The sequence below is a fragment of the Ziziphus jujuba genome, chromosome 8 (assembly GCF_031755915.1).
Source record: "Ziziphus jujuba cultivar Dongzao chromosome 8, ASM3175591v1".
NCBI lineage: Eukaryota > Viridiplantae > Streptophyta > Magnoliopsida > Rosales > Rhamnaceae > Ziziphus > Ziziphus jujuba.
The window spans coordinates 9264735-9284837 of record NC_083386.1 but is presented as its reverse complement, the minus strand read 5'-3'; the positions used below and the strand labels follow the sequence as shown (position 1 = coordinate 9284837).

Genomic DNA, 20103 nt, shown 5'->3' with positions numbered 1-20103 from the left:
GTTGGTTTAACTTCCCTAGCTATGGAAGAATATTTCCGAGATGTTAATAAACAAGAAGCACTTCTATTTATTGACAATATCTTTCGTTTTGTCCAAGCGGGATTCGAAGTATCGGCCTTGTTGGGTAGAATGCCCTCCGCTATGGGATATCAACCCACATGTGGGTAGGTAGAGAATACCTAGGGGCACGAGACAACTCTCTCTAAGAAACTCAACAAAATAGTCCCATAACTTCGGGAGAAGGGGTGCCTCCTCACAAAGGGGGTCGCAGTGATCAGGACCGGGCGACTGTTTAGCAAAAACATAGATCTCCACAAAGTCATAAGACCATATATGGGGGCTGGCTCGCCTACATCAAGCTGGAATCGCTAGTAATCACCGGTCAGCCATACGGCGGTGAATTTGTTTCCGAAGCTTGTACACACCGCCCGGGAGCAATACTGGAAATGGTAATCCATAAAAAACACCGATATTGAGATTCGCTAAAACAATGTAATAGACAAAATGAACTATTGAATAACTTACTAAAATTGATATAACTGCTATGGATAGTTCGATACTGAATAAACGAGTATCTTCTCTACATGGAAGAAGATTTTTTTTGAAAAGAAGTTTTTTCCGATCTACTAGAGCTTGAAGAACTCCCAAAGGGTCGGCATATTCAGGTCCAATAAGTTGCTGCAGTCCTGTGGATATTTCTCTTTCTTACCATACTATTACCAGTATGCCTATTGTGATTCCCAATACAAGAGTAAAAATAGGAATAAGGGCCCATATAATTCCGTAGACCTTTTTTAAAAACTCCAATCTAGAAAAGAATTGATATTTTGTACTTCTGTCGTATCAATTATCATTTCAACGATCAACGTCTCCCATAATGATATCTATACTACCTAGTATCGTCATCATATCAGCCAATTTCATTCTTTTAACTAACTAAGGAAGAATTTACACATTGATAAAACCTGGTGGGCGAATTTTCCATCTCAAAGGAAAACCACTTGATCCCCTATCAGAAAAATTCTCAATTCTCCTTTTGGGGCTTCAACTCTAACATAGAGTTCTTATTTCATTAATTCAAATGTAGAAGACGGTTTTTTACTAATAAATCGATATTCAAAATCATTCCATGTGGGATAAATTTGAACATCTGTTATTATGTTTATTATATTGTTATAAATATTATAATGATAAGTTCATTATAATGAATAATGTTAAGTTGTTTACTTGAATCTCCAAATATTCCTATTAGTTTATTCTATTATTCCAATCAAATCAATTAGAAATCAATAAAAGAAAAAGTAAGTGGACCTAACCCATTGAGGGTTTCTTTGTATGTGTTGTCTGGAAAGAGGAGGACTTAATGATTATTCGTTTGCCGGAACTAGAAGTTAAAATTTTGGTAGATAAGGATCCCATAAAAACTTCTTTCAAGGAATGGGTCAGACCAGGTCATTTCTCAAGAACAATAGCTAAAGGATGTTTGGAAAAGTTCTATTGCTATCTTGCAAGGCAATCAATATCGATGTAATGAAAGTGAAGGACCTATGACAATGACAGAACGCCCCGAATAATCAACACGTTTGCCAAGCATAGTCTCATGAAATCTTCCTTCTTTTCGTAAGTTGTTGGGTTAAGTCCGCATCGAGCTCAACCCTTGTGTTTACTTGCCACTGTTGAGTTTGGAACCCTGAGCAGACTGCTGATGATAAGCCGGAAAATGAAATTTTAATTTAAATAGTGAAATTAAAATAAAAAAAAGGCTTTGCAGGAAGATCTATGAAAAAATTGATACAATTTGGTTCCTAAATTCAATTAGCAGTACTTCTAGAGTCCAGTTCTACCTCATACTTATGCAACAGCCCTTCCTTCTGATAGAAAGGATCCCATGATCCTGAACCGATCTTACCTGGGATTACAAATCCCAAGTTTGTATATGAGGAGCAGATCTAATTATATTAGTGTCTATAATTGATTTCTTCTATGTAATACTAATCGATAGGGCCCCATTGGTAAGTGCTACAAGATCTCGTACATTGGAAGCTTCTTGGATATATATGCAAAAACTAAACATCCAAATACTCTTAAATGAGAGTACGAGGTATTCTTACCAAACCACATTTTCTCTAGAATTTCAAAATTAAATGGTACTGAAGGCGATATGTTAATCAAATAGGAGGTAGCATGAATAGCTTATCCCCAAAATGGCTTTGGCAGATTAGCCATATTGATCATACTTCTAACCTTTTTCCATAATCATCCGATTCATTCTCTCGACCACATCATTATGTTGTAGGGTACGAGAAATCGTCTTCTCATGATGAATACCTTATCCTCTACTATAGGTATCAAACTCTCTAGAAACATACTCACCTCTATTATCTAAGTGAAGACACTTCAGTTTCTTTCTTGTCTTATGCTTTACCATGGCATAAAACACTTTGAAGTGATCTAAAACTTGATCTTTTATCTTCAAGAAATAAGCTCACACTTTTCAAGAAGTATCATCACTAAAGATCAAAAAATATCCATTGCCACCTAGAGATTCCATCTCTAAAGGACCACAAACATTAAACTGAACTAAATTAAACAATTCTGATTTTCTCGTTGAAGAGGACTTAAATGAGAGTTTATATTGCTTACCATACAAACAATGACTACAAAGATCTAGCATAGCATCCTTGAAAATAATGAGAAGCTTCTTTTTCGTTAAGGTAAATAATCATTTCCAACTCATGTGACCGAGTTTCTTATGCCACAGATTTTAAGATATCTCTCCTTCTATAATATTGAGGCTATCTGCATAAATTTTTACATGAGTCTTGTAAAGTGTTCCACAACTTTGTTATCAGAACCATAGCACCTTTTATTCCATGTGCCATTGTAAATATGGTTGTCAAAGTCTTCCTTATCAAATGTTATTCTTGAGACCAGGATGTGCTAAAGGTCTGGAATGTGTTGGACATCCTTCAAAGTAATTGTATATCTGACATTGGTCTCTATCTGAACATCACAAGTTCTAACAATCTTAGCACAATTGTCATTTTCCGTTTCACTGTGCCAAAGTCTCTTGCTTTTTATGTTTTGAAAAATTTTATGTTTTGGAGTAACGTGGTAGGATGCTACAGTATCAACCATCCACTCGATTTCTTGGCTTGAAATGTGAAGGAATGTTTCTTCATGTGTGGAACAATATGCCACTTCTCCTTTGATAATGACTAAAATTTCACCATCCTTCTTCGACTAATTGCTTTTCTGTCTCTACTCTCGCAACATCTTCCTGCGGTACTTCTTCAAGTGACGCTCTTGGCCATAATAATGACATTTATAAGTTGGCCTCCTTCCATCTATGGATCTGCCTCTGCTCTAGTTCCTGCCTTTTCCCCTGTCTTAACTACCTTCTTACTATCTCCTTCATTTTTTGGTGACAAGGGCATGTGATTCACCTATGTCTTTTCTCCTGGCCTCTTTATTAAAGAGGGCATCCATTACCATAGCAATGGTAAGTTTACCATTAGGAGCTCAATTGCTAAGAAAGACTACTAGTATTTTCTTGCTGTCTAAAAAAGAGCCAAGAAGTAGGAGTGTCTGTTCCTTATCCTTTACTTCTAACTCCACAGCAAATAATTGATTTACCAAGCTTTGAAACACAATGGTGTGCTCTGTTACAGAAGTACCATTCTTTAACTTCAAATTCATCAAGCGTCTCATCAACAAGGCTTTATCCTGAGCAGTCTTGGCTTGGTGCATGTCCTCCAACCTCTTCCAAAGGGCGTATGCATCTATCTCTTGTGCAATATAATGGAAGACACTTTCATCAATCCATTGTCGGATTTGACTGATCATTTTTCTCTTCAGTTTTTTCCATTATGCTTCCTTGGTAGGATCAGGATTCTTTACTTTGGCATCCAAGGGTTCAAATAAATCCATACACTTTAAGATATCGTTCATCTGAGGTCTTCAAAGTGTATAGTTGGTGGTTGTAAGCTTGATCATAGCTCCCAAATATGATTCCTCCATTGACATTTTGCTCTACAATAACTTGATTGAAAAACAAACTGGAACTGAATTTGACAACAAAGAGTCCACCAATGCATCTGGAACAGTCAAAAACTTTGGATTTGACTCTTTTTGGGTCAAAATTTGAATCTTAAAAAATTTAGGATAAAAATGCGATTTCAAAAGTTCTGGATCAAACTGTAAATACCAAAAGTTTTGGATAAATATGCAAATATAAAAAAAAATATAAAAATATTTAAAGAGTCCCTTGAAGATGCTCTCAGTGGACTAAACAATATGGTAAGCTTTTAATTTATTATTATATAATATATTATTGCTTTATTATATATTAAAGAGTGTTTTGATTTTTAGTCTTTTTATATTTTGCAATTAATTTAGTTATAGGCAATATGATTTAGAAAAATACAATATGAAAACAGTTTGAAATTGTTTTTAATTTTATATCTTATGTTTATGCTTATCTTTTTTATTAGCATGGAAGTAGTTCAGGATGTCTTAAGTTATTATTCGAAGAAAATGTCAATGATCTTGTATATAAAAAAGTAAATATTAACAAAATTGAAAATGGAAAATTTTAAAAAAAATAAATTTAAAAAAAGACTTGTCACCATACCAACATATTAGATTTGGTTGCTTTTTGTTGTAGTAAAATCTATTTCCTCAGAAAATTACCCAAATTAAAAAACTAAAAATAAAAAGTTTTTGAAGTTATTAAATGAGTCTAGCTAGCCCAAAATACATATTGATTTTTATTCTTTTAAATTAAGTAAAAAAAAATAGATGAATATCAATTGTTCATATAACGTGTGCAGGTCCAACATTCATGCTCTCAATGGGCCATGTCGAAATTCTGCTCATAAATTATCCAGAAATCGTGAAGGAAATCAGTTTATGTACTTCCTTGGGCTTTGGAAAGTCATCTTTCCCACAGAAAATATTTGACCCTTTGCTAGGCCAAGGCGTTCTCAACGCCAATGGATCTGATTAGTCTCAACAAAGAAAAATCATTGCTCCTGAATTTTTTAACGAGAAGGTCAAGGCATAAACATATCCATCAAATTTATTATCTTTGGAGAATTTAAAAGTTAATTTTATAACCCATTTCATATACTTATTCAGGAACCCAAAAAATATTTTATTTTATTTTTGTGAGAAAATTATATATATATATATATATATATATTATGGTGGATATGGATAGTAGTAAACATAGGGTAGTTTACATGTTAATTTATCTTCTTGTTTTATTTATTGGGAATTAATATTGTTATTATTCCTATTTGTGTATTACGGTTAATGGGTATGACGAAGTTGATGGTCAGCAAGCATGGTAGTGGATTTATTTGCTGCTGAGATTGAAAAAAATGGTGGAGTTGCTGATATTAACATTGAGCATCATACCACTAAATTCGCCACAAACGTAATTTCAAGACTTCGTTTTGGGGAGCAATTACTGTGCTGGAGATGAGATTTTCTCAAAGCATAAAGTTCTTGGAGATATTACTTCTAAGATTGGCACAATCAATGCATTATTTCCTCTCATGAAGTAAGAAATTGGACCCGTTTAATTTTATTACTATATAATATATATTATCTAAATAAATTAAAATAATACTATTTGTTTCTATAAACAACGATCATCAATAATACTCATACCATATTTGGCAATTTAAAAGATTGTCCAAAAATATTTTAGTTATTTCAAATTGGAATTTCAAAATTAAAATTTAATATTTCATTAAATATTGTGAATTAGCAATTGTTGTGTCAACAATGATCCTGTTGATGATAATCATTAGTAATGACAAATAATAATACTTAATAAATTATTTATACCAATTAGTTGTTTAAAGTAATCTATAAATTTTGAAGCAAAACGCTTGTTAATTTTATTGATTGTCTTTTGGCACTATAATTATATGTCAATTTGTCATACTAAAAAATCGACTGTGCATAATTTATGTATGCAGATATGTTCCTACGAAGGACAATAGAGAATCAAGAATGTCAGAAAAGGAGATTCAAGCATTGATTCTCAAAGTTGTGAACGAAAGTAAACAAGTAGGAAATCAAAAGACTATAATACTACAACTGATCTTTGAAGGTGCTAAAGACATTGGTTTAGACCAAGCTGCATCGAATCGTTATATTGTGGATAACTGTAGGAATATATATGCGGCGGGTTTTGAGACAACTGCTGTGACCGCAACGTGGACTTTAATGTTGTTGGCCATCAATCCAGAATGGCAAACTAGAGCACGAGAGGAAGTTCAAGAAATTTGTCAAGGACAAATGCCTGATGCCGACATGATACAGAAGAAGAAAGTTGTAAGTTTAAGTTAACTCTTCCAACTCATAATTAACTTTACTTCATTTACTTAGTTTTTCAATTTTGACTTTCAAGGATATAAATTTATTCGTAATTTTAAAGCCTTTACGATATTACCGTTAGAGCTATCAAATTTATTTGCAAAATGATGTGGGATATGATTAGTGATTGAAAAAAAATTAAGATTCTAACTACCTTATACTTTTGCATGCAGTTGACTATGGTAATCTACGAGTCTTTGCGTTTATACCCTCCAGCACCCCTCATATCAAGAGAGTCCTTCGAAGACTTAAAATTTGGGAATATTAACAACCCAAAAGGGCTTAATGTTTGGACAATGTTCTTAACATTGCACTATGACCAGGACATTTGGGGACCAGATGCTCATGATTTTAAGCCTGAGAGGTTTGCAAATGGCATTAGTGGCTCGTGCAAGCATCCCCATGTGTCTTTGCCTTTTGGTGCTAGTGCTTGTATATGTTTGGGACAACACTTTGCCATGTCTGAGCTTAAAATTCTGCTTTCTTTACTATTGTCCAATTTCTCATTTTCCTTGTCACCCAAGTATAGGGATTCACTTGTTCTGACTGTCACCTTTAGGCCTGAACATGGAGTGAACTTGACCATGAGGAAGCTTTAAGCTACCAAAACTGTTGCCTTTGTTTCTTTCGCAATAAGAGATGGCTTCTCTTTTTCATTTAAAAGTTACAGTTTGATCAGTCATATTATTAACTTTTACAGTACTTATCTAAATACAAATGAACTATATTTAATAATATTTATATGTATCGTCACTTTATAAATAATTGAAAATTAAGGGTAGTTTTAAAAAGGTAATAATAGTTAATAAATACATTTAAATGGCATTTCTTTTGTCACAAGATAGATATTTTTACTGTTTATCAATAGTAAATTAGTAATATAGAGTTCTATATGACACATTTTTCTTCAAATCTAAGGCTTTATTTGTTATTTATACATTTCAGAGTGTTCTTTAAAAATATCTAATAATTGAAAAAAGATTTAATATATTTTACTTTATTTTATTTTTCCAAAAAAAGTTCAAAAGAAAATGTTGACAGAAAAATTGCTGGCTATGGGGTTCGAACCCATGCGCACTTATGTGCAGAAGATCTTAAGTCTTCCCCCTTAACCTCTCGGGCAAACCAGCGCCACATGATAATTGATTTTCTGAAAATAATCTTATAGAACAATTACGTTTTATTTTTTGGGCCCTTACAATAAATTCTATAGTTTTGAATTTGGATTTTTTTAGAATTTTACTATCATCATCTATAAATTCAATTTTTAAACTTCCATAGGATGAATGAATGCTGAACTTTCCCTTCATTCTACATACATACAATTATCTATAATATGTTAATTGTTATAAAAATAATAAAATTGTTAACTATAAAATTTAAAAAGAAGATAATTTAAATCTAAGATTAATTATTTACGTACCAATGAGCATGGAGAAAGTCAATTTGAATTTGAACCATATTAAAAATGAAAAGGAAAATGAGAGAACCTATAAGGTCACTTTCTAGTGTATCTCACTTCAAAAGTTTAAGGTCTTTTAAAGCCAAAGGGCCTATGTTAATTCCTTTAAACTAAAAAAATAAGTTAGCCTTGATGGTCTCTACTACACTTTTGGCTTGGTGCATATGATTCTTCCTTGATATCTATATATATATATATATATATATAATGCTGAAAATGATTCTTCCTTGACCTTGGTATAAATATAGGCCAAGTACAAGTATGAAAATTCACAACTAAGATAAGTCTATATGATCAATATGAGATTTTTCAATTATGGACAACTTAAATTTTGTATAGGCCATAAACAATATTATAATATGATTGATACATGATATTCCAACGATAGATAACCCAAAATGGGATTCCAGCAATTTGTAATGCTCCACTAGATCGCCTTTTTACAAAATGTAACACATACATGCACTTTAATGCTACTTTTAATATATACAGTTCAATCATATATTATTTTTGGACTTGCTATGACTCTAATACTACTTTTAGTGGTTCCACTAAGTTTCACCGAGAGGTACTTGCTAAGTTGTGTATAATCTCACTTATACACTGCATTAAAACACAATCTATAGGGCAATGGAAAATTTAATAATTAACCCAAAAAATAGCTCCGTTCACTTCACATAATATGAGTTGCCAAGTCTCGTTCTTTTTCTTTTTTTTTTTTTTAAATATTTGGCTCGAAGAATGAGTTGTTAAGTCTCTAAGATATGGAACTAAGGCAAGTGAACGACTTTTATTTGTAAGATATGATTTTATTTTAGTCTAGAGTGACTGTCTCATTGGTACAAGGCACGCGAACGATAAGTGTGGCATATCAAGTCTCTTTCATCTTTATGGTATGTGCATTTACCCAAAAAAAAAAAAAATTCGTTATGGTAGGTGCTTGGCACAAAATACATGTTAGGTTGACAGAAAGATATTTGGCTTATTCTTAATCTAGAAAGTGAAACGATGAATTTATCAAAAAAAAAAAAAAAGTGAAAGATGATTACTTAAAACCGTTGAATTGGATAATTCTCCAATGTGTGGATCATTTTTTTTATTAGTATCTCACTTTTAAAGTTTTGAATTGAGTGGTGATGTAAAATTATTTTTTTGTTTAAATGAATTTCTCTAAAATTTAGTACATTACTTATGTTATTTAAACCATTAAGATATTTTAAAATGAATTAAAAAATAATTTTATAAAAAAAATTATCAGAACATTCTAATAAAAAATTGATTACCATTGGAATACATGTATTTAATGTAACATATTTATTGTGATATATAATTTAATAATTTTAAATAATTAAATGCACTTCAATTGAGGACATTTTCACTTAAGTCGGACAGGAAGAATTATTTGTTCGTGTTGGTAAAGCAAATGTTAAAATCAAAAAAGACTGCAAGCAAAATTCAAATCAGTAGTAAATAAAGTTTCAATTTATTTTCTACCTTTTTTCTCCAAGCAGCGATATAAGAAAAATCAAGAGAAAAAAATACAAGGAAAAAAAATATTGGAAAGAGGAAATTAATAAAGTTCTAGTTTTCAATCGGCGTGACACTATTAGAACTTTGATGGACACTATTAGAACTTTGATATTTTATCATGTTTTTATCCTATGTTGCGAATATTTTCTAACAGATGAAAACTTATGCTGTATACATATATATAAATATATATATATATGAATTATATTTGATGATGAAGTGAGGAAGAACTTCTATGAGTACAAGGGCAGATTTGGTACCAACTGCCAAATCTCTCGATGTAGCAAATGCACACATGTAAACGTTGTAGTGATTAGAAAGTGGTCCAGGAGGTAGCTGTGCGAATAAATTTGCTTGTCGTAAATTTGATGGCCTAGTCTTTCATTTTATTTAATTTTGTTTTTTGTTAGTGATCTGGTCTTTCATTTTAGAAGTATAGTACTGCTTCCACCACATAGCAATTATTACAACTCCAAACAGATATTTTTTTTTTTTTTTCTTATAAATCTTATCAAATGTGTTGGGGAAAAATACAACAATGGACGTTTCTAGATTGCAGAAAATAGAAATAATAATAATAACAATAATAACAATTATAAAAATAAAATAAAATCAGACGATTATATCATTAATGTTGATATTCGATTGTATTCATCTACAGCATTGGTCTTTTGTTCATATTAGAATCTTATTGGATCATGCTTCATAGTTGCACAACTAGTTAAAGATTTAAAATGACTTTTTCAGCAGCTCCTAAATCTATGCTTAAGTCATTATTTATATTGTTTTTTATCTTTGGCTGTCCAAAATCTCAATTAGTTTGAATGTTATAATGTCCATTCCTCCATCTAAGATTGTTGAGGCTGGCATGATATGGTTGAAGGATTTTATATTGGCAATACTTCTGCTTACTATCTTGACGATTGCCCCCGACCTGAATTCAATTTATGGCCCGTGGAAGAACATATGATTGGATCTTCTGTCCTATGCCTTCAACTTGTTTTATCATTATTGGTGTGACCATAATGGCCTGCACTCTAAGTAGATGCAGCCTTTGGAGTTACTATCGTTCTGAATACGAGTTGAGGGGTTAACATCGTGGTAGATGTGAATGAAGGTTCTATTGGGATGGATGTGGCCCAAAAGGCTGGCATTCCAATAGATGTTGATACGACTTGAGTAGCCTACGTCAAATGGATCTAGCTTAGTGTCACGGACTTGTTTGTTTACCCTTCAAGCCGTGCGGCCTTAGTTGCTATTCCGACCCTTTGTTGCAACTAAGTAAGCCTTTTGCCCACTAAAAGAGAAAGCTAAGCAAAGAAAGCTAGAGCACAAAGAGAGTTTGGGAGAATGAAAGTATATTACTTGAAAGAGAGCTTTACAAGTATAGATGAGATTTCTTGGATGGTTTGGCCAAATGAGGCCTCCACCTATTTATAGGCATACAAAGCTTAATCCTACGGCTATAATTGCTTTAATCCTACGGTGGAGAATGGTTCCCACCTACTTTCCCACCTACTTTACATAAAATATCTAAAGAAGCATCTAGAATGGATATGTGCATGGCTTGACCTAGGTGCTTGGCCCATTGTAAGGCCCAAAATAGGCCCAAAGTGGATTATAAGGCCCAAAATGGATTGCAAGGCCCAAAATGGAGAGAATGCTCACTAAGTGTTTGATGAAATGCTTCAACCGTGACATTCTCCCCCACCTATGCCGTCGACGTCCTCGTCGAGCTTGCTTCATGGAACCTCTTGATATGATCTTCAAATTGCCAAAGCGCGATAGCAGGTTCCCAACTTGCTTCGCTAACGGGAAGTCCTTTTTCGCGGGACGTGACACTCTCCCCCACCTAAACTCGCGACGCCCTCGTCGCGCCTTCTTCCTTACCCGCCGAATGTGATCCTTGAGTTGCCGTTGTGTATCTTCGTGCTCCCCACTTACTTCACCATCCGGTAGGTCCTTCCCCTTCACCAAGTATTTGGTGTAGTTGGGTATGCCTTTATGTTGACCGACTCGACCCGCAGGTGTGGCTTCAACACTCTTGGCGGGTGAAGTCACTATCGTTGACGGTGCTCCTATTGACTTACCTTTCGCTAGGGCCTCCGTGCTCCCTTTCCTCACAATGGGAAGTGACTCTTCATAGCGTCGTGCCTTCCCGTCATGTACCTCGTTTTGTTGAGGTGATGGTTTGGCTAAGTTCCCTTCCTTAGCCTCTTTGTGCTTTCTCTTGTCGTCTCCACGACTTGAAGCCAATGCACGCAAGCTCCCTTGGTGCAACTCCTTTGGCACATGTTGTACCTTAGGAGATGTCTTGGCATGGTTTGAGGCATCCTCACTAGGCTTTTGGGCAGCAGCCAAGTTGATTTGCTCCTCCCTCTCAACTTGCAATGCTGACAAAACCTTGGCCTCCCACTTGCTAGTTTGTTCCGTAGGCACCATGCACGTCGTTCCCCCATCCATGATGCATAACTTGCTTGCAAATGGGAGTGGGAAAGCCTTTACTTGGTTGAGGAAGTCCATACCAAGGACAACCTTGTAGTCATCCATGGACACAACCGTTAGATTCAATTGGCCCTCCCAATCGCCGATGGTGGTTTGCACACCTCTAGCAACTCCTTGGAATGGCTTTGCATCCGAGTTCACCGCCTTTACGGAGCCCCTTTCTTTGGTTGCCTCGATCCCAAGCCTTTGCGCCTCCTCCACCGATAGGAAATTATGTGAGGCACCCGTGTCCACTAACGCCTTGGTGGGCACCCCATTGAGTTTTGCCTCCATGAACATTAGGCCACTCTTCTTTGTCTCCTTAGGAGCAGCCTTGATAGCATTCAACAGCTGTAAGGAACCTATTTGTGTTTGCTCTTTAGTTTCCCTCTCTTCGAGCATGGCATTTAATGACTTCCTCTTTGGACAATCTCTTGCCCAATGTGAACTGTCACATAGGAAGCAATCTCTCTTTGGCTTTAGTTCGGGCTTGGCTCCTTTCTTCCAATCTTTGCTAGGTAATGGTGGCCTTCTTTGATGTTCCTTGCTTTGGGGAGTTTTATAGAACTTGTCTCCCCCACCTTCCATGCCCACATCCCTCGCTCCTCTCTCTTCTCTCTTCTTAAACTCATCTAATTGAGCTTGCATAAGGGACAAGGTTTCAATTACCTTTGTTTGGAAAGCTTGGCTTTCATGACGCCATGCCTCGGTGTTGGCCTCATTGGTGCTTTGCATGGTACCTCTAAGCTCCCCCACTTGGTCACCCACACGACCATCGAGCTCCTCCATGCCTTACTCCACACAATCAAGCCGCTCCAACATGTCGGCAACGGCCAACTCCACCTTGACCACCTTGGTCTCCATGGCGGTGAGAACGTCCTTCGACTTTGAACGCCCACGTCCCTTCCTTGCAGCTTCGGGGATGACCTCCCTTCCCCTTGCTTCTTCAATCACAACCTCTGATGAAGACATTGTGCTCTAAATGCTAGCTTTAACCTTGGCTCTGATACCACTTGTCACGGACTTGTTTGTTTACCCTTCAAGCCGTGCGGCCTTAGTTGCTATTCCGACCCTTTGTTGCAACTAAGTAAGCCTTTTGCCCACTAAAAGAGAAAGCTAAGCAAAGAAAGCTAGAGCACAAAGAGAGTTTGGGAGAATGAAAGTATATTACTTGAAAGAGAGCTTTACAAGTATAGATGAGATTTCTTGGATGGTTTGGCCAAATGAGGCCTCCACCTATTTATAGGCATACAAAGCTTAATCCTACGGCTATAATTGCTTTAATCCTACGGTGGAGAATGGTTCCCACCTACTTTCCCACCTACTTTACATAAAATATCTAAAGAAGCATCTAGAATGGATATGTACATGGCTTGACCTAGGTGCTTGGCCCATTGTAAGGCCCAAAATAGGCCCAAAGTGGATTATAAGGCCCAAAATGGATTGCAAGGCCCAAAATGGAGAGAATGCTCACCAAGTGTTTGATGAAATGCTTCAACCGTGACATTCTCCCCCACCTATGCCGTCGACGTCCTCGTCGAGCTTGCTTCATGGAACCTCTTGATATGATCTTCAAATTGCCAAAGCGCGATAGCAGGTTCCCAACTTGCTTCGCTAACGGGAAGTCCTTTTTCGCGGGACGTGACATTAGGGAGCCTGCGTTGGGACAAAGGCAACTTTAGAGGTCAACACGTTTGTAGGTGTCAATGCGGCACGGGATTCCTGCAACTAGACAAATGTGGACTAGGGGACCAACATCAAGGCTGATACGGCCTGTGAAGCCGATATCAGAATTAATGCGGCCTGATCAGCAAGCATCGAGGTAGACAATGGGAATAACACACGCATATTACCTAAGCTTAAATAAGGTAGGAGATTATTTATTAAAAAATCAAGCATTTATTGTCGTAGCCTTCATTTTAACCAGGAATCTCATGGTCCAAGTTATAATATTCTAACAAATTTGTTTATGGGTAAAGGAGAGGGGGAAAATGGAAGGGCAATTCATATTTCTCTCCGTCTAGATCCTTATCAAATGTCAACAACAACATATGATCAACAATTTCTCCTTTTGTTTCAGTTAAAAAAAAAAAAATAATTCTTTCCTTTTGGCAGATTGTGGGATATAAACAAGTATATATATGAATATTATTAGTTAACAGATACTGCATCGACCACGCTAATTATAGCTTAATAAAAATCCTAATATTATAACATATATAAAATAGTTTGCCCAGCATTCAAGGTGCATTTGATTAATCACATGGAACCGATTGGTAACAGTGGGTAACATTTAATTCTATTACATGTCATCCACCATTAATTAGGTTAGGTTAGGTTAGGTTGGTATGTGTTTTTATATATATATATATATATATATATATATATATATATATATATATATATATATATATATATATATATATATATATATATTTTGTGTAAACTTTCTCAGTCGATTAATTGACTAGTGTTAATTTACTAGATTCCAAAGCTTTATATACAAAGAGTGAAAGCAATAGCGCAACCATATAGCAAAGGAAAAAACCACCACTTCCAAAGTCCAGAAACAGAGAAATACACAAAAAAATAAAAATAAAAATGGCGAAATTGCATATTGCAATGTACCCCTGGTATGCTTTCGGCCATATGATCCCTTATGTTCACCTTGCCAACGAGCTCGCAGCGAGAGGACACAGAATCTCCATCTTGGTTTCGAAAAAAGCTCAGTCCAAGCTCGAATCTCATAATCTCCATCCCCACCTTATAACCTTCATCACCATCACTATTCCCCACGTCGATGGCCTTCCTGAAGGTGCAGAGACAGCCCACGACGTTCCAATGAAGATGAACCATCTGGTATCCGATGCAATGCTTCTCACGCGTCAACAGGTCGAAGAAATCCTAACCGCCGACAAACCCAATTTCGTTTTCCACGATTTTGCATTTTGGATACCACAAGTTACGAAGAAACTCGGGATTAAATCCGTTTGTTTCCTTGTCGTCTCTGCAACTTGCCTGGCCTCGGGTATCAAACCTTTTCCAGAAGCTGGAGACGACAAGCCGTTGACAGAGGAAGAGCTTACTAGGCCACCACCTGCTTATCCATCGTCAACCGTCGTGTTTACTCTCGACGAAATGATGTCGTTTTTCGTCGCTCCGGATTCCACTTGCGTGACCAAATTGCACGAGCGGTTAACCACCTCCATGACCGACTGTGATGTGCTTGCTATAAGAACCTGTACAGAACTGGAAGGTAAATTCTGCGACTACATACAAGCACATTACCAAAAACCATTGCTTTTGACAGGGTATGTTCTGCCGGAAGAAGCCGAATCAAAATTAGAACAAAGGTGGGCTGATTGGCTCCAAGGATTCGAACCGGGTTCTGTTCTGTATTGCGCATTTGGAAGCCAATATGTACTCGAAAAAGACCAATTTCAGGAACTCGTATTGGGATTCGAGCTGACCGGGTTGCCGTTTTTCATTGCCCTGAAACCGCCGGTAGGTTGCACAAATGTCGAGGAGGCATTGCCGGAGGGGTTCGAAGAGAGAGTGAAAGGGAGAGGGGTGGTTCATGGTGGTTGGGTTCAGCAGACATTGTTTTTGAGCCACCCATCGGTCGGGTGCTTTGTGAGCCATTGTGGGTTTGGATCCATGTGGGAGTCCTTGTTGAGTGACAAGCAGATTGTGCTGGTTCCGCACTTGGGTGATCAGATCTTGAACACGAGGTTGCTTTCTACAGATCTGAAAGTTGCGGTGGAAGTGAAGAGGGAAAAAAATCGGTGGTTCTCTAAGGAGAGCCTGAACGAAGCCATAAAATCTGTGATGGATAAAGATAGTGAGGTTGCCATTTTGTTGAAGAAAAATCACCTCCAGCTGAGGGAAATTTTGATTAAACCGGGTTTCTCAAGTGGGTATGTTGATAGATTTGTCCAGAGTTTGGAAGAGCTTTCGAACTAAGAAGTAGAAGAAGGCAAATCAAAGGGCATGAATTAGCTTTAAGCAATTATTAGTTGGTTGACTTTGCTGTTTATGTTCTTCAATTTTTTTGCCATATTGTAGTTGTTCTATTTCTTCAATATGAATAATGGAAAATTTGCTTTAAAGCTATTAAAATTTCGGAATCCCTCGGTTAACATATACATAATATTTTAAAATTACTTGCACTTCTCCCGAATCAACACTACAGAGAAGCAGATCAGCCATAAAACAGAGAAACGCTAATTGATTAATTTTTTGCTTCAATTATCTGGGAAGACATAGAAATTTTCGTTTGGCATGTTTAGTAAGAGCATTATTTTATAAATGCTATTTTGATATTATTGTGATGATTTTTAAAATTTAACATTATCATGAGCTTTTTTTAATAACAAATGTAAATATCAATTTTTAAATTTTAATATTAATTTATACTTACAATAACAAATTGAAAAAAATAACAACGTTAAGTTTTAAATTTTATTAAAATTATAATGAAATATATTCTTAAATTACTTCTTACGTATTAAACATTAAATATTATTATCTTTTTTTTGTAATATATTAATTAATTCAATAAGTATTACGGATCTATACACTTCATGACAAAAGGATCCGGTGCCAAATTTGTAATTTTCGAGTATTCAAATGGAAAACTATTCCTGTATTTGAGCGTCGATGCTCTGACGTCGACAGGACTATCCTGATTGGCCAGAGAATCAATTTAAAAAAAAAAAAATCAAATCGTTTCCATGATTTTAATTTCAATGAATGGCAATGTAGTCAGCGTGTCAGTGGCTGCCCACTTGCATCAAAACTCGCCGTATGCATTTGATGACCTTCGACAGCCACAGCCTCTACCTAACCAAAATCAACCACAAGCGGTTCTTGTTGCTTGTTGGCACTTTTATTAATCCTAGGTGTGCCAACGTATTTAATATGAAATTTAAATATTTAATAATTCTTTTTTTTAGAATATTTATAATTAGAATGATTTTATAATTACTTAGAACATAATAATTTAAAAAGCATCTATCTATTAATTATTTTTTTAATTTTATATTAATAAAAATAGAAAAATTTATTTGAACAGAACAATTATATAAAATATTTCATAAATGATAATTTTAAAAAAAAAATCCAAGAATATTCATTTATTAAGTAAAAAATTAAAAAATAAAAACACAAAGTACATTCATCATAAACGAGGATATTTTAGCACCATTGATACTTTTCTAAGATTATTGTAAAATTAAAAAAAAAATAGATAATATTTAAACTATTTTCTATTATATCTTGCATTTTACAAAATATTAATATTAGTGATATTATTGTAGGATATTAAAAAATATATATTTTGTAAAAGTTTACAAAAAATTACAATTGTCTATCATCCCAATATTGAGGAAGAATGTTCTATAATTGCTAATTAAGCATTCTTTCTCTTAGGCTGAGCAAACTTTTTCTTGCTACTCTTATCACATAATAAGAAAACATTTTGCAGTGCCTTGTGATCTTTCTCCAGTATGTTTGATTGTGGAAGGTCTACATTACTTGCCATTTTTGCCTCGCTTCCAATATCTCATCATAGCTGTTAACTTGACCAAATATTACTCATTATGATTGTTTTTAATGTTTAAACACAATGGATTTTAAAAGTTATAAAATACATACATTAATACATTAAATAAAACCTATATAATTTATAGTTTAAAAAAAAAAATCTCCATGTATTGAGTTACTTTTATTAATCAGATAGGCACAAAATCCTTCTTTTTTTTTAACATATTGTTCATATATCTATTAAATACATATATATATATATATATATATTTTATATATAGTTCGACAATCCATTCAATATAATATTTCTAACATTTAACAATTAATATTGCAGTACATTTTTATTTTATTTTATTTTATGTTTCATTTATTTTTAGTTTGAATTAAAAATATATCTAACAAATTCTAATTAAATAAGTTTTAAATTTTAACTTATTTAATTAAAATTGTCAATATTATTTTAAATTTCAATGTGATAATTTCTAGCAGTGAAATATTGAATAATAATCTATTATTCAAGAGCTTTTTTTATTTTATATTTTGTTTATTTTTTCAATTTTAATGAGTTGGTTATTTGTTAAGAAATTTTCATTTCTTTTCTCTTAGAAAATAAATTCATTTTTACGTGGATTTTTATTAAGATTTTATTAAAGCAACTATTAATTGTATTTGTCCATTTTATAAAATAATAAACCTTGCTTAATTTTTTGAAAAAATTATCCACGAAAAACAATGAACTTGCTATCAAATGATCTAAATCAACTGATAATTGTGATGTTTGCTATACAATTACGGATACTTTGATTTAGTTCTTTGAAACATGTTTGTATCACTGATTTGGATTGGCTACAAGATATAAATTCCTAATGTACGTCTGGTACCCTGTGTTAACTCTCCTAGCATTGTATTACTGGTGTGACGGTTTTGTTGTTGTGGGTTTTGAGCTTGGTGGTAACTGGTAAGGGTGTGTGACGCTCTGTTGTGAAGCCCAGAAGACTGAGAGCAATGCTGAAAAAGCAAGGCATAAAAGGCCCTCCAACTACTTTTTGCTTGGTAATTTGGGCGATGTGAATGAAGCACAAGCTAGCTCCAAAAGCCGCCTCCTGGAGAGAGAAAGGAATTGTGCACAATGTCCCTGCTATTATTTTTCCTACTTTCCCTCAATGGACTAAGCAATATGGTAAGCTTTTAATTTATTATTGTATACTATGTTATTGCTTTATTTGATATTAAAGAGTGTGTTTTGGTTTTCAGTCTTTTTATTTTTTGCAATTAATTTAGTTCTAGGCAGTATAATTTAGAAAAATACATGAACACAAAATGAAAACAGTTTGAAATTATTTTTAATTTTATATTTTATGTTCTGCTTTTCTTTTTTTCGTTAGCAAGGAAGTAATTCAGGATGTGTTAAGCTATTATTCAAAGAAAATGTCAATAATCTTATATATATAAAAAAGTAAATATTAAAAAAACTGAAAATGGAAAATTAAAAATAAATAAAAATAAAAATGCTTGCCACCATACCAACATATTAGATGTGGTTGCTTTTGGTTTGAATAAAACCTATTTCCTCAGAAAATTACCCAAATCACAACAAAAAAAAAAAAAAAAAAAAGTCTAAATTTATTAAATGAGTCTAGCAAGCCCAAAATACATATTGATTTCTTATTCTTTTAAATTAAATAAAAAAATGAATGAATATTAATTGTCCATATGATGTATGCAGGTCCAACATTCATGTTCTCACTAGGCAAGGCAACATGGAATTTGTGCACATAAATGATCCAGAAATCATGAAGGAAATCACTTTATACACTTCCTTGGGCTTTGGAAAGCCATCTTTCCCACAGAAACTGTTTGATCCTTTGCTAGACCGAGGCATTGTCAACGCCAATGGATCTGAATGGTCTCAACAAAGAAAAATCCTTGCTCCTGAGTTTTTCAACAAGGTGGTCAAGATATATAAGTATCCATCAAATTTATTATTTTTTGACAAATTTTTCCGAGGCATTCGTTCCCAACACTTGGGTGAAATGTTCATTTGGCAATGCTTACTGCAAACAAAACCATTCAAAACAATGCCTCTCTGGTTTCTCCTGCGAAAGATGAGAATACCTTTTTATCCTTCTAGGAAGCTTCTAGGTTGGCAATTCTTTTGTATTTTCAAACAATGATTCAGATTGAATTATTATTAATTGTGGATAAGGGTATAGGAAATAGAGATAAAACTGCAAGAACAAAGTACTGCATTTTATTATACAAAGATTATATATGTAAACATCTTGCAAATAGGTTTCACTTTTTGATGGGATTTTGTTCTGGTATATAATAAAGATGGTATACAGATTCCAAAACTGGGATTTTGTTCTGGTATATAATAAAGATGGTATACAGATTCCAAAACAGAAAGCAAAAGATAGCTTTGTATGTATATATATATATATATATTTTTTTTTATTTTTTTTTGATAAAAGATAGCTTTGTATATTTTGTTGTACATACTTTCTCTCCCTCCCGTATTAGGCTTGTGGTCAAATAGTAAAAAAATCTCTTTTTAATTTCATTATAATATTCCAATTTAGATTTTTGGTTTTAAAACTTAAAATCGGTAGCATTGAGCCATCTATTTTTTATTTTGTTCATACTGATCCAACTATCACCAAAATTTTCAATATCAACCGATAAAGGATTAT

The 20103-nt window shown here is 34.2% G+C and overlaps 2 protein-coding genes, 1 long non-coding RNA gene and 1 other non-coding gene across 4 annotated transcripts; 3 read left to right on the top strand and 1 right to left on the bottom strand.

The window, feature by feature from the left end:
* The first annotated feature begins 6240 nt into the window (after positions 1 to 6240).
* LOC107413067 (cytochrome P450 714A1) lies at positions 6241 to 6989 on the top strand. Its single transcript, XM_016020924.4, has 2 exons — positions 6241 to 6348; positions 6564 to 6989. The coding sequence occupies exons 1-2, from the start codon at positions 6241 to 6243 to the stop codon at positions 6987 to 6989; spliced, it is 534 nt and encodes a 177-aa protein (XP_015876410.3).
* A 448-nt stretch (positions 6990 to 7437) lies between these two features.
* On the bottom strand, positions 7438 to 7520 carry TRNAL-UAA (transfer RNA leucine (anticodon UAA)). The gene has a single exon. It is a non-coding gene; the product is annotated as a tRNA-Leu (tRNA).
* Positions 7521 to 14333: 6813 nt separating this feature from the next.
* Positions 14334 to 16219, top strand: LOC107432511 (UDP-glycosyltransferase 79B9). The gene has a single exon (XM_048469400.2). The coding sequence runs from the start codon at positions 14468 to 14470 to the stop codon at positions 15827 to 15829; it is 1362 nt and encodes a 453-aa protein (XP_048325357.2). The 5' UTR covers positions 14334 to 14467; the 3' UTR covers positions 15830 to 16219.
* Positions 16220 to 18179: 1960 nt separating this feature from the next.
* LOC132805143 (uncharacterized) lies at positions 18180 to 19765 on the top strand. Its single transcript, XR_009640530.1, has 2 exons — positions 18180 to 18590; positions 19137 to 19765. It is a non-coding gene; the product is annotated as an uncharacterized LOC132805143 (long non-coding RNA).
* Positions 19766 to 20103: the final 338 nt, after the last annotated feature.